Raw genomic sequence first — 24,059 nt, forward strand, 5'->3', positions numbered from 1 at the left:
TCTTCGCCATCCGCCGACCAATTGCGTGAGTGAGTGGGTTAAACGCCAATGTCAGCATCATTTCACTGATGTCCCAACGGGTAATATCAAAGTCTGGGGGATGCTGAGTGTGAGGCAGGTCGTAGATACTAGTTCCCACGAGCATGGGTCCGGTTTCAAATCCTTGGATTCTAACCAGTGCTGACCCGCGTATGCTAACCTGGGATTCTTACCAGTGCTAGCCCGCTTCTACTAACCTGGGACTCTAACCAGTGCTAGCCCGCGTATGCTAACCTCGGACTCTAACCAGTGCTATTCCGTGTATGCTAACCTGGGACTATAACCAGTGCTAGCCCGCGTGTGCTAACCTGGGACTCTAACCCGTGCTGACCCACGTGTGATAACCTGGGATTCTAACCGATGCTATCACACGCCAAATAGACTATGCCAGACATATGCCTTCTTGTGAACTATTAATTCTGATTTGGTTTCTGAGTGGCACAATAATTCTCTTCCACCAAGCTACGAAACAAAAGGCTGCACGTTGTTTTCGAGACAATGAACGTCACGTGACACAGCCTAAGTTAACCTCAGCTCAATCAAACAGCTATTTTCTGTCAAATTTCAATTTCTTAAAAAACTTTTACAATGGCAGATTAAAACATGTCGGCAAGATAAATTCATTGTAGCAGTATCACTCGAGGTATATGAGATACAGCTATAGCCTATATTATGAGATTTTATTTACAATCCGTTATAGCATTAATTTGCAGATCCGTGAAGATCTGGGTTAGAATAGGTCTTCAGCAACCCATGCTTGCCGTAAGAAGCGACTATGCTTGTCGACAGAGGCGACTAACGGGATCGGGTGGTCAGGCTCGCTGACTTGGTTGATGCATGTCATCGTATCCCAATTGCGTAGATCGATGCTCATGATGTCTAACACTGGATTGTTAGGTCCAGACTCGATAAGTTACCGATTCATGTAGCTGTAATATTGCTGAGTGCGGCATTAAACAACAAACAAACAAAATTAAAATGTAATAGCACATTGCATTTTACATGGATGGGTTCAGTTCTATGTGGCAGACCCCCTTTCGTCCGTGTCACTATGGAACTATTCGGTCCTCTAGTGAAGAGAATTGATTAATTCAACAAAGTCCCGTTCTTCCGTACAATCCTTTTTCTTGGTGAGTCGCCCAAAGTGGCAGCATCCGAATTAATGAGGTCTCGTTGTATTCGATGTACGTTTATGTACTCTCCTGTGTTGCAGTACATTGTCTGAGGCACGTGACATGACGGAATTTCCCGAACTGAAGAACACCCCAAATCTGGAGTTCCTTCGGTTTGACCGAGCAAGTATCAAGGTCATCCCAAACAACCTCTGTCCCAGACTGAGAATACTGAAGAGTCTGTAAGTAATGTAACTCCAGGTGTTCACATGATACCATAGCACCATTCTGACACCAGCTGTACACCACGGTAACCCCATTCTGGCACCACGTATACAGTATCATACCACCAGAATGAAACCATTCTTGACGCCATCTTGACACCGGGAACGAAAGTCTGATTGAAGACTATATGGCATGCGAACAGACGGGTCTTCAGCAACCGATGCTTGTCGTAAGAGGCGACTATAGTCCACGCCGTTTGAAATGGAATCACGAACTATCGCGTTGATTAATTAACGAAGAAGCGTGTGTGCTAATACTTATAAAATGAAAAAAAGTCATTTCGCCGATAGGGAATATCACTTACAGTAATGACAAAAACTGCAGAGTGCACTTTTCAAGAAATGTCTATTTTCTCAACGATAAACATCATCAGAATTATATTTCAAGTGTCTAGGACTATAATAAGATGGAGTGGTCAGGCTCGCTGACTTGGTTCATGCATGACATCGTATCCAAAAGTCGTAGATCGATTGTCATGACGTCAATAACTGGATTGTCTGGTCCAGATGTGATTATTTACAGACCGCCATCATATAGCTGGACTATTGATGAGCGCGACGTTTAACAACAAACAAAAGAACACATGGTCACATTCATGGGAGGACACACATTGCACATGTTTTTTCAGTAAACTGAACGTGTGGCATAGTGGAGTTTCGTTAAAAGAACAGATGACGTACGCTTCTTTCACCACGGCAGTGTTTTCACAAAATAGGCCAATCAACATTTAAATGATTGATAAATGTGCTCGAGGTGTCCAAAAATGAATTACATATTTGCCCCGGACATGCATTCCATAGCCCTAATTTATTTGCTTAATCTGTGTTTAATCTTTATAATAACGCGTCAAATGTTTCATGTTTCAGGGATGTACACTCAAATCGAGTTTCCGAGATTCCGAATCTTTCCAACTGCTCTCATCTCCTCAGCCTGTGAGTATAGTGTGGCATCATTGATGTGTAGGTGGGTAAGTTGTGGAGACGGGAGCCGAGTCGGTGTTCGTGTGCACAGTTCTGTCCAATTGCTGCCAGATCCGTGGGTGATGACCAGGTACACACGACAATGACTCGGTTTGCAGACTCCGTACCCTAACTCTTGGTGTCATCGAAGTCGCAAATATCTGCAACCAGAGACTATTACACAACGAAATGCCAGAAGATCTCTGCTTCATGTTTAGTTTTCCTCCGCGGTTAATATCATCTGTTATATAACCGAAATGACCCGTGAAGATCCGGGTCGAGAACAGGTGTCCAGCAACCAATGCTTGCCGTAAGGCGACTGACGGAATCGGGTGGTCAGGCTCCCTGACTTGGTTGGTGCATGTTGTCGTATCCCAATTGCGTGAATCGATGCTCATATCTGAGACTGGATTGTCTGGTCCTGACTCGATTGTTTACAGACCGCGGCCATACAGCTTCAATATTGCCGAGTGCGACGTTAAACAACACAGAAAAAAACCAAATAATATACCTAGTCATTTCACTGGGTCTTTGGAATTGGTTAAACCATGACCGTTTACTTGACTAATACGATATCCCAGCATTCGCTTCAGTAAACAGCTGTATGTTGATGTAAATTTGTAACAATACCTAAAGATTTATTTTCTGCAATATTGTTGTCTCAGTAACCTTGGCAACAACGAGATCACCAGTCTGCAGGGCAAACCCTTCCGCGGCCTCCGTCAGCTGACGGACCTTGTGTTGGTTCACAACTATGTCACATACATACCAGCCGATGCGTTCACTGGCCTTCATCGCTTGCTGTACCTGTAAGTCGTCTTTTATCATCTTTTTAACATGGTTTTATCATGGTTAGCCAAAAATCATTGTTCAGGTTTCTCATCATTTAAAAATAAATGATGTGGCGATACAATGTAATCTGTAATTTGAATTATGTGTTAGTGGTTCATTCATATAAAATTCAAATTTTTTTTGCCCTTTACACCAAATGGAATCTGTCAGCCGATAATCTAGACTGGTTATTCTCTTGCATTGGCAGTGTATATTACCGTATTCGACGATATTTGCTAATATATTTGCTAGTGAACAATCCCAATTAGTCCCCTTTCCGATTGATCAATGTACACAAGACTTATTTATTCTTGTATAATACACACTCGTGACTTATATACACCCTTAATTATGGGCAATGAATTTCTGGAAAAATATATCTGTCGTATGTAAACATTTCAGGCTGTCAGAATGAACTACGATCCTTCAACTCTGTTTTTTTTTCACCAAAATAATATTCTAAAAAGAGCTCCCTATTCCTAATTTTGTGCGCCTAAGTGCGCCCTGGGCGTTTATTACGTCGAATACGGTATGTTAATGACTTAACTCTTAACTTTGCATTCAGAAAGTTGGAATCGAAACGAAATTATTGCGTCAGGGTCAATTTCTTTAGTCGGGCGGTGATGACTTTGTTGAATGAGGAAACTGATGACTGTTCTGTGCTCTGTGTTCCAGAGACCTGGCGTTCAACAGAATCACAGAGATCCACATGGAGGCATTTGTTCCCCTCAACTCTCTGGAGGACCTGTAAGTACCTACCAACCCGTGAACATCCGGGGTAGAATAGGTCTTCAGTAACCCATGATTGCCGTAAAGGCGACTATGCTTATCGTAAGAGGCGACTAACGGGATCGGGTGGTCAGGCTCGCCGATTTGGTTGATGCATGCCATCTTATCCCAATTGCGTGGATCGATGCTCATAATGTCAAAAGAATTACGTAAGTACCTACCGTACCAAACTTGAAAAAGCAAGTTTTGAAATATGTTTTTATTACCTCGCTTTACAACTTCAGCGGCATGTCTTCACTGTGGTGTCTTCAGCGAGTTATGAAGCGCCTACCTTGATCACGACATTAGAGGCGTGGTTACGTATTGGTAAGGGGCGCGGGATATAGTCAAAGAAACATACGAGGGGCGTTCAATGAGTTTTGCAACTTCAATATAAGACCAAGTCGCAGAATATCTTTTGCACTTATATATTTCAATATGATCTCCATTCAACTTAATACACTTATTCCATTTGTCCTTCAAGCTTTTAATACCACTCTTATAGAAATCCGCAGATTGGCCCTCTAACCACGCCTCTGTGGCAGCCTATATGTCCTCGTCATCCTGGGAGCGTCTTCCATGTAGGGCAGATTTCATTTGCCGGAACAGGAAATAGTCACTGGTGGAAAAGTCTGGGTTAACAGTTAAATCACCCACCCTACAGCCCAGACTTAGCCCCAGTGACAAATGGAATAGGTGTATTGAGGTGAATGGGGATTATTTTGAAAAATAAAAGTGCAAAAGATAATCTGCGACTTGGTCTTATATTAAAGTTGCAAAACTTATTGAACGTCCCTCGTACAAGAGGTCAAAAGTTATGACCACCTCTGGTAGAAGGAGAGAAGGGTCGGGAAGGAGAGGGAGAGAAGGGCCGGGAAGGAGAAGGAGAGAGGGGTCGGGAAAGAGAAGAAGAGAAAGAGATACTGTACCCTCTGCTTGTTTCAGAAACGTGGGGGAGAATCACATCCCCGTGTTGCCGACGGAGGGACTGAGAAACCTGACGAAGCTGAAGACCTACCACAACACAGAACTGAGAGAGTTCCCGCCCAAGGAGACATTCCCCAAGATCGAGCTTCTCATCTTGTCATACGCCTATCACTGCTGTGACTTTCTTGAAACTGAGGTGAGGCATATATTTATATATATCAATCTCATTAAAATCAGACCTAAGTTCTCGCTGCCGCTAAACAAAGATCTGAGGACATCCAATTACGTGTCACTACAGAACGACCTTTCGCGAACTTTGACCGATCACTGAAATGACATACAAGTTCAAATGTTTATCCCACGAAAGCGAGAGATAGACGATAATGTTGACGGAATCTGTCGTTCGGAATACCCCGTGTTAACGTTTTCGAGGCTGCAAGATTAGACTTTCACTTTCATGATCTGGTAAGCGACGCTTTGATTGGTCGGATGAAAGGTCGTTATGGCATGACCCGTAATGGGATGTCCTCAGATCTTGGTTTAGCGATAGCGAGAGCTAAGATCTGATTTTAATGAGATTAATGAATTACACAAACTCGGCTGGTCGGGGTTCGAATCCCACATCTCCATCATGATCCGTGGCTTCAGACACCAAACCAATGTAATTAGTGCGATCGGTATATGGGATATACCTTTCTAATCGTCTCGAAACATGAAACTAGTGGATACACAATTGTAAATTACGTAGCTAAACATTACATGGGCCATGCAGGTGGGTTTTTAATAATATCGGTGCAGGTGGGTTTTTAATTAAACCGGTGCTGGTGGGTTTTTAATTAAACGGTGCTGGTGGGTTTTTGATAATACCCATGCTGGTGGGTTTTTAATAATACCGATGCTGGTGGGTTTTTAATAATGCCGATGCTGGTGGGTTTTTAATAAAACCGGTGGTGGTGGGTTTTTAATGATACCTATGCTGATGGGTTTTTAATAATACCGGTGCTGTTTTTAATAATACCGGTGCTGGTGGGTTTTTAATTAAACCGGTGCTGGTGGGTTTTTAATTAAACCGGTGCTGGTGGGTTTTTAACAATACCGGTGCTGGTGTTTTTTTAATAACACCAGTGCTGGTGGGTTTTTAACAATACCAGTGCTGGTGTGTTTTTAATAATACCGATGCTGGTGGGTTTTTAACAATACCGGTGCTGTTTTTTTTTTTAACAATACCGGTGCTAGTGGGTTTTAAATAATACCGGTGCTGGTGGGTTTTTAACAATACCGGTGCTGGAGTGTTTTTAATAATACCGATGCTGGAGTTTTTTTTAACAATACCGGTGCTGGTAGGTTTTTAATATTACCGTTGCTAGTGGGTTTTTAATAATACCGGTGCTGGTGGGTTTTTGACAATACCGTTGCTGGTGGGTTTTTAATAATGCCGATACTGGAGGGGTTTTAATTATACCGGTGCTGGTGGGTTTTTGACAATATCGTTGCTGGTGGGTTTTTAATAATGCCGATACTGGAGGGTTTCTAATAATACCGGTGCTTGTGGGTTTTTAATTAAACCGGTGCTGGTGGGTTTTTAATAATACCGGTGCTGGTGGGTTTTTAATGATACCTATGCTGGTGGGTTTTTAATAATACCGGTGCTGGTGGGTTTTTGATAATACCGGTGCTGGTGGGTTTTTAATAATACCGGTGCTGGTGGGTTTTTAATTAAACCGGTGCAGGTGGGTTTTTAATAATACTGATGCTGGTGGGTTTTTAATTAAACCGGTGCAGGTGGGTTTTTAATAATACCGATGCTTGTGGGTTTTTAATTAAACCGGGGCAGGTGGGTTTTTAATAATGCTGGTTGGTTTAATGATAATACTGGTGCTTGTGGGGTTCATCAAATTGGTCAACTCCGACGACCTGCATCACTTTGGGCCTTCGTGCCACAAGCTGACAGACACACTGTTCCAGACAGCGTCAAACACAACTGACTCTCTGTGTGTTGCAGACTGATCACAGCCAGGTGGAGCTGAAGGAGGACATTGTGTGGCTCAAGACCGGGAACATCAACATGGGAGCCTGGGATCCCACCGACGGCAACAGAACGTTTTGGAACAGCTTGAGTAGGTTTCTCATCCTATCCCTGTTATGACGTCATTGTGCGCCACATTCCGCAGTGAGTTGTATCCCTTGCCCATGTCAGGATCCGCTGACCGTTGAATCCCGATTAGGATCCTTGGGCTAGTTTCATGCACGTATTCGTAGAAAACCTTTATGGCCTGCATCAATCATGGCTTTCATCCAATATTTAACGGACTCGCCTGGCGATAACTGAACTACAGCTGAAACAGACGCGAAACCCATCTCACGCTTATAACACCCGTAGTCTATCTGCACCTTACCCCTGAAAAGACTAATATATTAAAATACAACAAAGAAACCGACAAAGGTGTTGATTGTATGTATAATGAGTATACACTATATCAATATGTAAACAAGTAAGAAGGCAAGTAATAGAAGCAGCAGTGGTATGGGGTTAGATTAGGCCCTCGGCACTCTATTGCTAAGTCTAAATTGGATCGAGCCAGGCTCTGTGACTTAACTTGTTGATTGTGTCATAGGATCTCGACGTTATGGGACGTTGCTCGTACTATTTGCCTCTGGATGGGCTGGCCCAGACTGGATTATTTACAGGCCGACATGATACAGTTGGAATATTGCTAAGTGTGGGGTTAAAACGACTAACACGATGACTTCTGATGTTCATTTCACAGACAACAACAACATCTACGTCGGCAACGACGACACCTTCGACGTCGGTCAATACGGTGACTACGATCCGTGGCCGTATAACACAACGCTCAACGCCGACACGTATTTACAGAACTACAAAACTGAAGAATTCGACCTCGACCTTGGACTAGCCAAGCCACCTATCACGTGCAAACCAAAACCAGGTACGTTTTTATTCAACAGAACCATTTCAATAGAACACAAAATGTGGGACCCTGTAAAGGTCCAGGTTTGAACTGGTCATCACAGACACCATGCTTGTCATTAGAGGAGAGGGGCACGGGTGGCCAAGTCGTCTAAGGCGCCGCGATTCGCTGTGCAGAGTTGCGTCCCTTGGGCACGCCAGAAACCTATGATCACGGTTCTCCCCGATTATGTTTCTAGGTTTGTCAGCACCATACCCGTGCTCGTGGGTTTCAATAAAGTGGTAAACGTCTGAGACCTGCATCACTTTTGGCTTCCCTCCCACATTAGCTGACATGCCGCGATATAACTGTAAAAGCGGCGTTAAACCCAACTCACTCACTCACTTAGAGGAGACTAACAGGATCGGGTGGTCAGGCTCGATGACTTGGTTAATGCACGTCATCGTATCCCAATTGCTTAGATGTTGTTATTTACTGGATTGTCTAGACCACGGTCATGAAGCTGAAGTATTGTTGAGTGCGGAAGTAACAGCTCTCCTATACACTTGACCCACACTCTGGACTTCTTTGCCTGGTTCTCATAGCTCTTACGCTTATGCCGAACTGATAATAAACAAAATCTGAGGCTTATGTCTCCGTCGGAGTTACCCACGTGACCCCGTTGGGATTTCAGGTTAGAATAGATCCCTCGCGACTTGGGTTGCAACGATACAGGAAGGTCACGATACGTATCTCGATATTCTGGTCGCATCATACGTATCTCGATACGCAACGAAACAACAACCAAAAGAAACAGAAACAGATAACTATGGGAGCGCATTAGTGCCACAGTCTAATTTGTTTTTATTATCTTTGTAGATGGTACTTAAATCTACGTAGATGATACTTACGTCTACGCAGAAGATACTTTTATCTACGTAGATGATTACATCCCCCTATATGATATTTTAATCGTACGTAGTATATAATCTTGTGCAGTTGCGACCCCAGTTGGATACAAACATTTATATTTTAATAAAGGTGATTACCGAATTACTGTTAATTTAATTAAATGTTTGGGAGCATGTTGGTTGTTTCATTTTCAACGTGTCAAACTATTAGCCCTAAAAAAACCCACAAAACTATTGTGCTTTATGGGATGATGACGAGTATTAGTTTGGTATAGGTTTATACTTTATACACCCCTCCATTTTCACGTTTTACCTCTTAAACCTAATTTCCGTCATGGAGAAATCTTGAGGAGCAACTTATTCGTTCGGCTTTAACCATGTCATGGTTGATATATAATTTCGCTTTGAATAATGACCTATAGCTGTTTATTTGTTTGTAGTTTGGAGAACATTTTATGCTCTCCTCTTTTTATTACGGTTGTAAAAGAGTATCGCGTGTGATATACCCCTGTCACTTCGACATATTGAAATAAATAAATATTTTATGCAATGTTTTGATAATACCTCAGTAAAGACATGTCAAGGTAGTGATTCAAATAAATCGGTCATTATTAATTAAGCCAGTGGTTCTGACTCGGAACTGGTGTCGATTACTCGAGAAAATATTGATACCTAGATGAAAGTATCTTGTACGTAGATGTCAGCAGTATCATCTACGTAGATCATAGTATCATCTACCTAAGTGTAAGTATCTTCTACGTAGATGATACTTTCATCTGCGTAGATAATATTTTTTGGACTGTGGCACTAATACGCTTCCATAGATAACAGTACTCCAGCTTTTATTAAGTTTTAAGACTTCAAGCATGCCAAGATTGGACCTTTTATGATTTTGGAACAGTCAAAATTATTTTATGATAACAAGACTACTGAAGTTGTTTAGCTTCAAAGTGGACTTTTTTCTAACTTTCCTTCAAAACACTTCAAATTTCAAAACACCAGAAAATAATCAATGTACTTCACAGTTTGTATAGTTCAACTTCGGGTTCTTTTTCAGTAAAATTAAAATGTGAACATTGTCAGACACTGACATTGTCTCCTACTGTTGAGTCTTAACGGAGGTGGAGTTGTAGGGGGTTGATGACCAACACAACAGTACATGCTCTGGTTACCTCACACGATCTACAATGTGCGTTTCAGAGTTTTAAAAAAAAGATAAGAATAGTAGTTGTTTATGATTCATTGTGTAAACAAAGATTTATCGAGTGTTATGCGCTTAAAAAAACCGCACATCGTAGTCCCTTCAACGAATTCATTTGAACGAACAGGTATTACATTGTCAATAAAAATATATAATTTGATATAAAAACATCACTAGACATGATTTACCATTTAAATTGTATTTCATCCTCTCCAAGGCTTTGTTTTACATGCAGAGATAAAGATTACCGTGTGTATTTTATCGTAAACTAAGCCGGAAATAGCAATCAGCTGTACGCGCGTTTTCTCCCAATGTACCGGTGATTCAGTTAAAAAGTACCCAATGATACAACATCAAAGAATTTGATGCAACGGTCAGAAGAATGTGTATCTGGAATTATCATTTTATCAGGGACAATTTATTCCAATATCGTGTTATTTTAGTTGCAGCTTACATTACTATATACTTAAAATTGTAAGAACCATTAGCGTAGCACTTTGGTACAGCTGATTGCTATTGTAGGATTTTTTTAGGTATGGAACAATTTGACCAGTCACCGAAAGGACTCTCCGCGCGTTATGTACTAGTATTTCAATGCGAAACCGTTATGTTGACATATAACAGTTAAATTGCCACAAATATTATTTTTGACTGGCAACTATCCTCGTTTCAAGGCGTCAATAGCGGTAATCTGACCAGGGTTGCTGTAAATACTAGTGAGTTGTGCGATCTACCGATCGCTTCACACATGATTTCGCCGAAATTGATGTACTGACATTTTGAATAAAATCAATAAAATATATTAGATATAGAATGATTACGTTTTTTTATAACCAGATAGTATTATAATGGGCATATATTTCGTACTTCAGTTCGGATTTGTTGACTGGTATTTTGCGGTGTTATGTGATCAGCTGATAATGCTTTTTTAGATGGGGAAAAACATAGTGTCAGTGTAAAACTTGTATTTATTAAAAATGTTTCAGGTCCGTTCATGCCCTGCGATGACCTGTTTGGGTGGTGGTCACTGAGATGCGGTGTGTGGTTCGTCTTCATGCTGGCCGTGCTGGGCAATGGTGTGGTCCTCTTTGTTTCTGTCACCAGCAGGTCCAAGATGGACGTCCCGCGCTTTCTCATCTGCAACTTGGCCTGCGCTGATTTCTTCATGGGAATATACCTGGGCTTCCTGGCCATAGTGGACGCGTCGACTCTGGGTCAGTTTCATAATGTCGGGCGGTGGGGTAGCCTAATGGTTAAAGCTTTGGATTCCCCCCTTGGGCACAATGTGTGAAGCCCCTCTCTGGTGCATCCGCTGTGATATTGCTGGAATATTGCTAAAAGCGGTGTAAAACCATGTTCACTCACTCACGTTCGTAGCAGCAGCGCAGGCCCAACTCAGGGGTATATATTCCGTGTCTCTATTTGCCAACCCCGTGAGGACGTTGATAAGGATGTCGACCGCTGGCGTGCCTGGCTCAGACTCCGTCATTTACAGGCCGCCGCGATCTAGCCGCAATGAAGGTATCTGCGGCGTTAGTTATCATCATTCAACACTTCTTTCAAATGTGAATTAAGGGGCGGTCGGGTAGCCAAGAGGTTAAAGCGTTCGCTCGTCACGCCAAAGACCCGGGTTCGATTCCCGACATGGGTAAAATGTGTGAAACCCATTTCTGGTGTCCCCCGCCGTGATATTGCTGGAATATTGCTAAAAGAGGCGTAAAACCATACTCACTCACTCAAATGTGAATTGGCATATGTTAGGGTAATTTCCATTTAAGCAAAACGTGATTTTCTCCCCGTAGATGAAGGAAAATCCAACCCTTGGCATGGGTTTGATTAATTTTTGACAATCCTTGATTTTCCTGGAATTTAATTGTACTTCAGGTGAGTTCAAGAAGCACGCCATCTGGTGGCAGTTGAGTCCCGGCTGCGTTATAGCGGGGTTCCTGGGAGTTCTGTCAAGCGAACTGAGCGTCTTCACCTTGACGGTGATCACCATGGAGAGGTTCTACGCCATCACCCACGCCATGCAGCTCAACAAGCGGCTGTCCCTGCGACATGCAAGTGAGTATTGGATAGGGGTGACTATTGGTCTGGAAATCACCAATGCGATAACTATTGATATTGCAAGCAACTATTGCGATAAATAAATTTTAGATGTGTAGGAGAAACCATGTCTCCGAGGGATTACTAGAGATTGTAAACCCTCACATGAGGGACGTTCCCGAATGTGAGGGTTTACAATCTCTAGTAATCTCGAGGAGACATGGTTTGTCCAACTTATAAACCGACTCATCGCATAGACAACGTTTTTAATCAAATAACTGTAATAAAACCTCTCAATTGTATAACCTGTATCGGAGATGAAATATCGCCTGCAGTCGTGAAATCGGTTCAATGAAACCGGTGACCTCAGCACGTGGGTTTCGCAACGGTGCGAAATCTGCACGTGCGTCTCGCAATGGCACGAAATCTGCACGTGCGTCTGGTAGGCTGTTCGTAGTTTTTGTTCTATCAAGGGTTTACAATTATTGTAAGCCCTCCTGCGAGGTGTTACCACAATTTCAAAAACTCCATAACGTGTTACACAAACAGCCAGTAGGTTTATAAGGATTTTAGAGTTGAATTAAATCTTGGTACTGAATTTTCTTTTGAATGTGACAAATAAAAAGTATGACTGAGATATGACTGAATTGTTTTTTCTTAACCCTAATAATTTAAGAAAAAGAAGCTTCCATATTACCATGTGTAAATTACTACCACTCCCAATCAAAAGAAAAACAAATTTGAACAGCATTGCATGTATTTTATTGAAACTGTAAAACTATGGTAAATACAATCGAAACTATCGATATTCCTAACTGAAATAGATACTATTGATCGGAAACTGATTTAAAAATCGATGTATTGACTTTAAGTGCTTATTAATAGCAATATATCGATATTTCGATTTATCGTGACACCCCTAGTATTGGACTAGTCACGGCTCCAGATTAGATTTAATGCCGTCCAGATATAGCTGGAAAATATCTGAATGTGGTTTTAACGAAGTCATTCGCAGAATGATTGATGCTCATGATGTCAATTAGCGGATTGTTTGGTCCAAACTCGATTATTTGCACACCACCGTATTTTTTCTCGAATATTGCTGAGTGCATCCGTAATTAAATTCTGTGCATTTGTCTTTTTTATTGCCAGTAAAAAAACGCATTTTCAAGTTTCTTGCGTCATATGAAGCAAACTCTCATTGTTAACACCTGGTATAGAAACGTTGTCCATTTGTATACTACTCAAAAGAAGTTAAGGAAAACCTGTTTCTTTCATATTACTATAGTTACTATAGTATATGAAATAATCGAGTGTTCCTTAACTTCTATTGAGTGGTATATTAAAAAGCCCAAATCCATGCTAGTCGTACAATGCGACTAACGGGATCGGGGGATGATCCTCGCTGACTTGGTTGATGCACGTTATCGTATCATCATGATGATGGCAATGACTTGATTGTCTGGTTCAGACTCGATAATTTACAGACCGCCGTCAATTTTGCTGAGTGCGGCGTTTTACAACAAACAAACAGCCACTTATCATATATTGCATATAATGAACGCGCAGCGTGCACAATATAAGTTATCAGCGTGGGAATACCTTACCATATGCCCCGAGGGATCGGTTGACCACGAATTTAGCTTGTATTTAGTATTGATTCAACCGTTTTGACAGCTAGCAGAAGACGCAAACGAACCGAGTTACTTCCCTTTACCCAATGCATTCGGATAAACATCGGTTCCTATCAGCGATACTTATGCGAGATAAGGAAGTTTCCTGAGGTGTGTTCCGATTGATTTCTCAGCGGGGTACATGAGAAGGCTACATGGAAATTAATTGCCCGCTCCTTAACCAATCAGAAGCTAGTATTTAAATTAAGATGAGATACGTGTTTTTAAACAATAGACTGTCCGGATCCCCTTTCTGAATAAAATGCTCTTCAACAATAGCCCATTACTTATAGCTGGGTAACTGCACAAAATGTGCTGATAGATAAGATTCGGGGAAGAAAAGGAAGCCGTTGCCGTTTCTCTCTGAGGATTGGATGGTCAGTATGTCTATTTACTATAAACTGTAGACCGGCCACATGTTTATCGGAGTGTTCAGGCTCGATTCCACGTTGCCTTGATGTAATTGTGATATGGGTTACTATGTTGATCACACCATCTACTTTCCAGGTTACATCATGCTGGTTGGGTGGTGTTTCTCCATCCTCATCGCCAGCTTGCCCATCTTCGGTATCAGCGACTTCAGGAAGTTTGCCGTATGTCTGCCTTTTGAGATTAGCGGAGTCGTGTCTAAAGGTTAGTATATACGGTATACCTTCTTTAACACATCCCCAAGGTGACCCAGGTTAGAATAGGCCCCAATCACTGTTGGAGGCGACTAAATTGAATTGCTTTCTCAATCTTTTGAATAAAACCCAACAGGCAGATGGGGTTTATTCACAAAGACCTGGACAATCAGTCCCTCATCTTATTGCAACCTCCGTGAAGATCCGGAGTAGAATAGGTCTTCAGCAACTCATGTAAAGTCGACTATGTCGTAAGAGTCGAATAACGGGATCGGGTGGTCAGGATCGCTGCCTGGTTGATGCATGTCATCGTATACCAATTGCCTGTATCGATGCTCATGATATCAACCACTTATTTATTTACATACCGCTGTCATATAGCTGCAATATTGCTGAGTGCGGCGTTAAACAACAAAGAAACAAAGAAACAACTGAATTTTCTTGGGATTTTGGATCACTTAAGTTATCTGACCCACACTATATTATTTACGGCCGCCGTCATATAACTGGAACATTGCTGATGTGGCGTTAAAGAACACAAACGTATAGGTAACGTTATATCATCTTTCTCTGTTTAGGGTATGTCTGCTTCATCATGATATTCAACGGCATCTCCTTCTTCATCATCCTGAGCTGTTACTTCATCATGTACCTCTCCATCCGCGACTCCCAGGCCTGGAACTCTAACGACATGCGAGTAGCGAAGAGGATGGCCCTTCTCGTCTTCACCGACTTCGTGTGCTGGGCCCCCATCGCCTTCCTATCCTTGGCAGCAGCCTTCGGGAAAAACCTCATCCATCTAAACGAAGCCAAGGTCCTCACCATCTTCATCCTCCCTCTCAACAGCTGTGCAAACCCCTTCCTGTACGCCATCTTCACAAAACAGTTTAAGAAGGACTGCGTGTTGCTGTGCAGACGGCTGGAAGATTCATCCATAGCGCGCCACTTCTCCAGAGTGAGCAACAGACATGGGAGCTCCTGGGTGCCCTCGAGACGTCCGTCAGGGCTGAATAGTCTGGTTCCTGGTGAGAAGCGGGGCAGCAATAGTAACTCAATGAGCATCGGGAGTCAGTATGGTGGCTTGATCAACTACCACTCCGAGTCGAACAATGTCAAGAGCGAGTCGGAAAGGAGCGAGTGTGATAGCAAGCAGAACAACACTAAGCCGTTCTTGGCAAAGGATTGCCCCTATTGCAAAAGTCGAAGCGTTAAGGGTCATAAGACAAAAAGGAACAATAAGAAAAATGTTGAACATAGGAAGCATGGCTCCGGCCGGCCTGATGCAGACTCCCACATTATTCTGCACCAAGAGTTTTGTTCCAAGGAGAAGATGGATGATTTGAACTGCACCACTGAGTCCTATCTGACGTATGATGAAGATGATAACCATCACCGGGCGGTTTGGATCAAGCAGTCGGGGACTGTGTGTGTTGATGCATCGTGTTCATGTTATGCTCAAAAAACCGTACCTCCACTCAAAGGGCAGATAACTCTTCCAGTTGTCGCTTTTCAAGGTCATCAAGAAAAAGTAAATTTTCATTCCCACCGATCCAAAAGCCAGAAAAAGACACCCTGGACACAGAACATCCCGTGTTGTAGTACCGAGTCGAGTCCTATAGATACAGACAAGCACTGTGACTATGATGCCGTTCTGATGCCGGAAAACTCGAATGGCTCGTCAGACAGGTGTGTTCAATGCTGTAGTGGGATGTCCACAAATTCCCGATCCAAATCAGCGGGAGTGTGTGTGGAAAAGCTGACCCAGTCTCAGTTTGACATCCAACTCGTGATAGAGGACGGGTCGCACATGCGTAGTTCGTCTAAAAAGAGACGGAAATCAGAGGAAGAAAAACATGGCGAAGCTGTTGAGTCTAGTTTTGTTGAACTTAAAGGCAAACCGTCTTGTCTAGTAATGGAACCGCCTGATCAGCCTGGTGATACTTTGTGTGTTAGGAAACGTAAGAAAGAAAAGATTGACAAAAATGTGCATCTAAGGTTTTTCACGCAGTCTCTTGCAGAACACGATTTTATTCAGTCTTCGGTGGGGCGGTCCAACAGTCTCGTTGAACTAACACAGCCGCAACTAACCGACTTGTACCGACCCCCCTGTAAGAGACTAAGCCTCACCCCCGGGCAGGAAGGATATATGCTGCTAAATAACACTAACAGAGACTCTGCTTTCGTGGACGACGATGATGAATTCGACTTCTCGCACCGGATTCTGGAGGGTTATGCAGACGGTAGCTTTTTTGACCGGAAGTCCCGAAAGTACGATTACGGTTTGGTGAAGCGCCGCCAAACGGCGGATGACGCGGCTGAAGAAGAGGAGACAACCAAGTTATTGTTTGATTCGAGTGACAAAGTCATAGGCAGCGATGAGAGTGAGGCACTTAAAAGCTCTGTACAAAACATGTCAAGTTTAAAGAGCTGTGATAAAGAAAGCGGTTTCGTATCGGAGCTGTAGACTGTATTCCAGTTCTTTTACTGGTTGAATGATGAATTAAAACCATGATGATGAGACAATATACTTAGTGAAACAAGTATACACCTGGCAAAGTGAGCACCAGGGTGCCGTTGTACAAAACAACCTCAGCGCTACGACTGTCGTGAGTCTATGTTAAGGCATAGGAGTCACGATCACCCAAGCGCTAAGATCGCTTTGTACAACGGCGCCCAGTTAGTTATAAAAAACTTTCCAAATAAAATATATAAATCGCATCCTGGATTAATTTTCCGCCGAGATACATTTGTTTTTGTTTACAAAGTGAAATACAGACACAAAACAGGTTGTGTTTTTCTAATGACACGTTTTGTGACTATTCCGTGGCAATATGTTTGCCTAGCCTTTGTCTCGTGTGATATGACATGACTATGTACGTCAGAGGGACACTCGTAATAACATTTCAATGAGTATCAGTGGTGCATTAGACATTTACCAAAGTGAGATCAATGCCGTATGCAGTTATTTTCGAAGGATGGCTGTTCGCGATTTAAACTACTCAAAAGAAGTTATCACCGAATTTCGCATATGGCTATAGTCAATCTGGCATGGCTATGTTCCTTTTTTCTTTTGAGAAGTGGGGGCACGGGTGGCTCAGTCGTCTAAGGAGCCGCGATTCGCTGTGCAGAGTTGCGTCCCTTGGGCACGCCGGAAAACTGTGATTTTTGGTTCGAATCCCGGTTCACAGCCGTTTATGTTTCTAGGTTTATCAGCACCTTACCCGTGCTCGTCCATGACCTGCATCAACTTTCCTCCCACATTAAGCTGACACACCGTCATATAACTGGCATACTGTTAAAAGCGGCGTTTAACCCATCTCACTCACTCACTCTTTCGAGTAGTATAGGAAAGTAAAGGAGTGGTGCTTAACTTTTGTTCAGGTGTATATATCCAATATTGGTGCCTGAGTCCAAATGTGACTGTTAAGTCCCATAGGATCGAATCCCAGCTTCGACCCGGGTATGACATTTGGTGTGTCGACACCAAGCCCTTTGCTGTACCGCCAACAAAGTTATAACTTCTAGGACTTCAACGATGTGTGCTTCGATAAAATCTGAACTGAAAATACTGTTAGAAATTGCGTTACACCTAACCCATTATTGACGCATGGACATTGTGTTTGAACGGAACGTATACTGTATTGTTTTGCTGTAACATACACGGCCATTTTGCTCTTTGATGAACATAACGTGAAAGTTTCAAAAGATGATGCTGGTGACGGAAGATTGACGTTTTGGCGGGTACTTGACCTCGAACATCTAAGTGATCAAACCATCTACATTTATCACAGTGTAAATTTGAGATAAGCTTTGAAATCAATGCTATATCGATTCTCTTTAGTTGAGTCGGTGCAATGCAATTAGTACCTACTGACTGGGTATATTGAAAGTATATTTTAAATGTCAATTATACAATATCAGTATTCAGTGTACTTAACACCGTCCCGAAGTCAAGTTTCTTTTAGGCACGTGTGATTTATAACGACGCATAACTATACTACACAAAAGAAGTTAGAGAACACCAGATTCAGTATATTACTGTAGTTAACCTGTCATGTGAGTGAGTGAGTTGGGTTTAACGCCGCTTTTAACAGTAGTCCAGTTATATCGCGGCGTGTCAACTTAATGTGGGAGGAAGGCCCGAAGTGATGCAGGTCTCAGACGTTTACCACTTCGGTGAAACCCACGAGCACGGGTATGGTGCTGACAAACCTAGAAACATAATCGGGGCGAACCGGGATTCGAACCCACAATCATAGGTTTCCCGTGCCCAAGGGACGCAACTCAGCACAGCGAATCGCGGCGCCTTAGACGACTGGGCCACCCGTGCCCCCTAACCTGTCATGAGTAATTACATAGTAACATGAAGGAATCGGGGGTTCGCCCCGGTTATTATTCTAGGTTTGTCAGCACCATACACATGCTCGTGGGGTGAGTGTGATAGTGTGAGACCTGCATCACCTCATGCTTTCTTCCCACATTAAGCTGACACGCCGTAATATAACTTGAATACTGTTCAAAGCGGAGTTAACCCAACTCACTTACTGAAAGAATCGGGTGTTCTTTAACTGTTTTAGCTCTCTATATTAGTATGATAGAATTAAGAACTATATTATTATGATATTGATAACGTAGATATATATTTTAGCACTTCAACCAATCATGTTCTTTGTTGTAGAATGCCTTAACAGACCCGTGAAGATCCGGGGTAGAATAGGTCTTCAGCAACCCATGCTTGCCGTAAAAGGCGACTATGCTTGTCGTAAGAGGCGACTAACGGGATCGGGTGGTCAGGCTCGCTGACTTGGTTGATTCATGTCATCGTATCCCAATTGCGTGTATCGATGCTCACGATATCAATCACTGAATTGTCTGGTCCAGACTCGATTATTTACAGACCGCCGTCATATAGCTGGAATATTTCTGAGTGCTGCGTTAAACAACCAACAAACAGCATGCCTTAACAAAGTTGTTATATAACTGTTGATTAGCTAACGGAACATGTCCCGTTAGACTTATGCTGCTGGCCGACGAGGCGTTATTGTGTTTTGTCTTATGTTGTGAAATGGGTTTACACGAGCGTGTACAGACTTCAGTTTTAGTCCCATTGAAACATGTTCGCAGCCATTACATTATATTGCATGTTAGAATAAAGACGAATGTTAAATATTAGGCCACAAAAAATGTTTCTCAGGACAGGCTTTTCTTCGTTCCTGTTATTAAAACCGCAAGTGTGTACATTGTCTTATTGTCAGACAGGGAATGAAAGAAGACAACCAGAGACACTGGACAAGAGTGAGTATTTAATTCAAACAAGGACAATGTTGAAAGTACAATGAAAATTGTACATGATCCCTGGGCTGTCGCGAATATATACAACCTAGCGGGCACACAGTAAAGGAAAGATAACTCTATAATATTACATTAGAAGATTAGGATTCCCTGCATTCGGACCCGGAAAAAAGCATTGATGCTCTAGGTTAAAATAGACCCGCACGACGACGAAAATTGTTTTGTTTCCCTTCTTTGGCCTTACAGAACGTTTTTCCTTTATATCTACATATGTAAGCTATTTTGGCCCTGGGCCCCGTTTCACAAAGCTGTCTTTGGGCTAAGATAGCTTTGTGAGACTGGGCCAAGTTAGATGAAGCCAGCCTTCGTTTCGTGCGGCGGTACTCGACATCATGGTGCGTGCTGTCAAGTGTGCAGTGTCTTGAGACGCAATCAAATGTAGCCGAGAAAGCGTAGGTATGTTTTGCTTCACAGCCACCACTCGCGATTTATATTCCTGCGATAAATTATGATTCACGTCTTCTTAACGCCCGATGCTGATTTTGCACCGGTTGTGACAACCTGCGTCTGGTATGCCTAAATGTCGTGGAGCATGTTCCCAAACCATGACACTAAGTACACGACATAAATCGACTGTAATGTAGTTCATGAAAGTTATGAAGCTGGTGGGAGGTACCGAGTGCCCCAGTCGTCTGAGGCGCCGCAATTCTTTGTGCAGAGTTGTGTCCCTTGGGTACGCATCGATCATGATTCTAGGTTTGGTAAACCGCGAGCACGTATGCCGGCAGTGGTAAATGTCTGAGATGCATCACTTCGGGTTTTCCTCCCACATTAAGCTGACACGACGTGACAAACTAAAATACAATTCAAAGCAGCTTTAAACCAATGGTAAACATGTAGACACGAGCGGTCGAGTTTACTGACACGGCCGCTGTTACTACTTTTAAACTCGTGTTTTTCGACTCATAACTCGCACACAGGTACGAATGGACAAATTTGATTATATTCGGAACACAATCTCCACGATTATAATCCTCTACACTGATTCTGATGAAGCTTTTGAAGGCCGATGCAATATCAATAACGACCCTTTAAAGCGTTCACAAGAAGAGAATCGCAGCTATGTATTAGTGAGCATTGGATAGCGGATATTTTATTTTAACTTTTGCTGAGGATCACACCTTTAACTAAGATGACGATGTAGTATTTAGTGGTGCAGTACACACGAGCGACTTCGCACCACAGCCAAATGCCACGTTTTGCATGAAACGCACGTGACCAATGAAATATACATACTGACAGCTACATGTGATCGGGTGCTTTTCATTGGACGAGCATTAGGCTGCGGAAGGACGTCTCGAGTCAAGTGAATTGTTCCATGGGAAAGGTGTTGTCAAAACGTGTTACACAGGTGTTAGCGCTGACCATGCCAAATCGTAAGTTGGAAAGGTAGCAACTACCATTTTCTCGCTTGACAGTAATTAAACTCTTGCTCTAAAGTTATTTGACCAAGATTACAACATTCAAGGCCTCAGCAAAGCTTTCGCAAAGTTTAGTGGTAGACATTTTATATTTGACGCATTAGTGACAACAATGATGTCCGATGAAATATTTTTCAGGTGAGCACTTGATTTGCCTTTGCATGTGTTTGTAACTGGCGCCACCTTTTTGGCTTGATACGCTCACATCTTTTAGAACACCTGGTATCTTCACTATTTGATAATGATTCATAAACAAATGCTTATAAAAAGAGTCAAAATCGTACAATACTTTTAGAAGAGTATCTTTTTATGATGGAAATGTTTTTTGTCACATGTATGTGTTATTACTAAAGCCACACGAGGACGTTTGCATGTTTTCACGGTCAAAACAAGATAGTTGAAATACCTTGAGGGAATACGTATACCAACAAAACGTGGGGGCACGGGTGGCCCAGTTGTCTAAGGCGCCGCGATTCGCTGTGCTGAGTTGCGTCCCTAGAACCTATGATTGTTGGTTCGAATCCCGGTTCGCCCCGATTATGTTTCTAGGTTTGTCAGCACCATGCCCGTGCTCGAGGGTTTCGCCAAAGTAGTAAACGTCTGAGACCTGCATCACTTCGGGCTTTCCTCTCACATTAAGCTGACACGCCGCGATATAACTGGAATACTGTCAAAAGCGGCGTTAAACCCATCATCCCGAGGCAAGAGAGTTAACTGACTTGCGTTTGTTTCACACAAAATGGTGGCGCCCAGTCGGAACGATCTGATCGATAATCAAGATCTATATTGTGATAAAACGTGTCTTACATCGCGAAATGTCTCCTTCATGTGAGCGCCTTGATTAAAAACATGAAAAGATTTGGAAAATATCTGCTGACAACGAGTTGGCGGTGCACATGCTTTGCAAATTCGGCAATCGATCGAAATCTGCACGACAGTTTACGAACCGGATTTCGATTTCGGTGCGCGATTTTGATTGGAGTATGCATAGACTCGTTAGTCCAGCCAAATTGTAACACCATAATACCAGCCTAGTTCGGCAAGGGTGGAAACTGGACTTTTATAGTCTCTTGCCTCGGGAAGATGCGTTAAACCCAACTCACTCACTCCCTAACAAAACGTCCAAAAATGTCTTCACCTAGAACAGTTTTTCTCAATATCCCTGCTGTATGAATCTGTTCAGATCAATGTATTGTTATACTAACTACACAAACAGTATTATGTCAACAACCTTGACAGTAAATCTGTCCACGCGACCAACTACCATCAACTCGTACAGTTATTCTTTTCTTAAATATCCCGGTATATACATCACACAAATACATTTTGATATACATCCCAAAACAGCTCAATAAGGCTTAAATTGACACAAAAGTGTGCTGGTATGACAGAACAATGTCCTACTCACATTGAAAAGCACCTAGTCTTCGATTCGTCTCTATCGCGCCAGAATACATCAAAAGTAAAGTAGACAATATTGAACTTACTATTAAGTGTCATATATAAATACTTTAATGATTATGGGCTGGGTGAAATCACAATATTTACTGTCCTGCGAGAAAATTGTACTTGTGTCACTTAGGCCCGTCAGAAACCCATGATCGTGGGTTTTCCAGCACTATACCCGTGCTCGAGGGTTTCACCAAAGTGGTAAACGTCTGAGACCTGCATCACTTTCGGTTTTCCCGCCACATTAAGCTGTGACGCCATGATATAACTGGAATACTGTTCACAGCGGCGTTAAGCTCAACTAATTCACACAGGACGTTGAGTTTCCTATTCATGTTATGAAAACGTGTTAAAGTTATTGCTTTGAGCATAGCTCAGATTCAGTTACTTTCGGCTGGTCGTGACATATCTGGAATATTGGAGACTGCGGCGTAAAACATTCGTCAGTTGTTGGTGGATATGACGGACAAATGTGCCTAATTCAACGGGGGTGGGGGATCATGTCTTCACGGGGCAAGGCGGTCGTTAGTTGTTTACTTAAATGTTGTCATTTTGTTTTGAATGTTTACGAGTGCCGTGATTAATGTATCCATTTTATTGCCAAAAAATGAATATTCAATATTAACATTGTTTTCTTGTTCTTTTAACATTGTCATATTCATATTGATTTGGGCAGGGCTGATGCTGCTTATTTGGTCTCGTTGAATCAGACCGATGGAAATGGGTCTGCTTTTAAGAGTTTAAACGCCGCCCTTCTGTTTGTGAAACGACGTGGGGCATGGCGCTGATCGAAAAGAGTTGGGGATCATGAATATTTTTGTGCAGTAAAAACTAGTTTCTTTAATTGTGAACTGTATATAAATATGTCATGATCTTTAAGCCCCGCACTCGGCAATATTCTAGCTATATGACGGCGGTGTGTACATAATCGAGTCAGACATTGACATCATGAGCATCGACCTACGAAATTGGGATATGATGACATGCATCAACCAAGTCAGCGAACCTGACCACCTGATCCCGTTTGTCGCCTCTTACGATATGAATGTGTTGTTAAAGACTAATTTTAACCCTGCACCCTCATGGGAACTTCCTTTAAGAGAACAGTTGTTTTCTGTCTCCAACGACTCGTATGGTGTTCTTGCATATGTGTAGTTAGTTCGCTGTTCGAAACCCGGACAGGAGTTTGTTAAAATATAGTGTGCATGACAAATTATTGGCAAAATGATGTATCAAAAGAAGCACATGCTGTTCTGTATCAGCCCTTTGTTCCCCAAGGAATGTTCAGTACGAAGAGGGCCTCGGTCGTCGCTTGCAGTATCATGTTAGAGTGACCGCCCTTGGAGGAACATTTCTTCCGGGTCCATAAGTTAACAGCCGAAGCAATCTCATTACAATCAGATCTTTTACTCCCGATACTATACATCTCTGCGATATAATCTGACGGCACATCGATAGAATGTCGCGTCAGTTGAACCCTAAGCGACCTTTGACAGTCCTGTATAGCGGAGTCATTCTGATGTCAGTGTTCGAGAACGAGTTGGGCTAAT

The 24,059-nt window shown here is 42.5% G+C and overlaps 1 protein-coding gene across 1 annotated transcript in view; it reads left to right on the forward strand.

The window, feature by feature from the left end:
- Positions 1–17,350, forward strand: part of LOC139461996 (leucine-rich repeat-containing G-protein coupled receptor 5-like) — a 146,130-nt gene extending 128,780 nt beyond the window's left edge. Inside the window, exons 11-21 of the mRNA XM_071243489.1 lie at positions 1,253–1,393; positions 2,303–2,368; positions 3,061–3,204; positions 3,902–3,973; positions 4,940–5,117; positions 6,924–7,038; positions 7,690–7,872; positions 10,932–11,159; positions 11,830–12,009; positions 14,172–14,297; positions 14,866–17,350. Of these exons, the coding sequence (XP_071099590.1) occupies positions 1,253–1,393; positions 2,303–2,368; positions 3,061–3,204; positions 3,902–3,973; positions 4,940–5,117; positions 6,924–7,038; positions 7,690–7,872; positions 10,932–11,159; positions 11,830–12,009; positions 14,172–14,297; positions 14,866–16,751 (3,319 nt within the window). The 3' untranslated portion in view covers positions 16,752–17,350. The remainder of the gene's footprint in view (positions 1–1,252; positions 1,394–2,302; positions 2,369–3,060; positions 3,205–3,901; positions 3,974–4,939; positions 5,118–6,923; positions 7,039–7,689; positions 7,873–10,931; positions 11,160–11,829; positions 12,010–14,171; positions 14,298–14,865) is intronic.
- The last annotated feature ends 6,709 nt before the right edge of the window (positions 17,351–24,059 follow it).

Source organism: Haliotis cracherodii, unplaced genomic scaffold (assembly GCF_022045235.1).
Source record: "Haliotis cracherodii isolate W230 unplaced genomic scaffold, xgHalCrac1.p SCAF_15, whole genome shotgun sequence".
NCBI classification, from domain to species: domain Eukaryota; kingdom Metazoa; phylum Mollusca; class Gastropoda; order Lepetellida; family Haliotidae; genus Haliotis; species Haliotis cracherodii.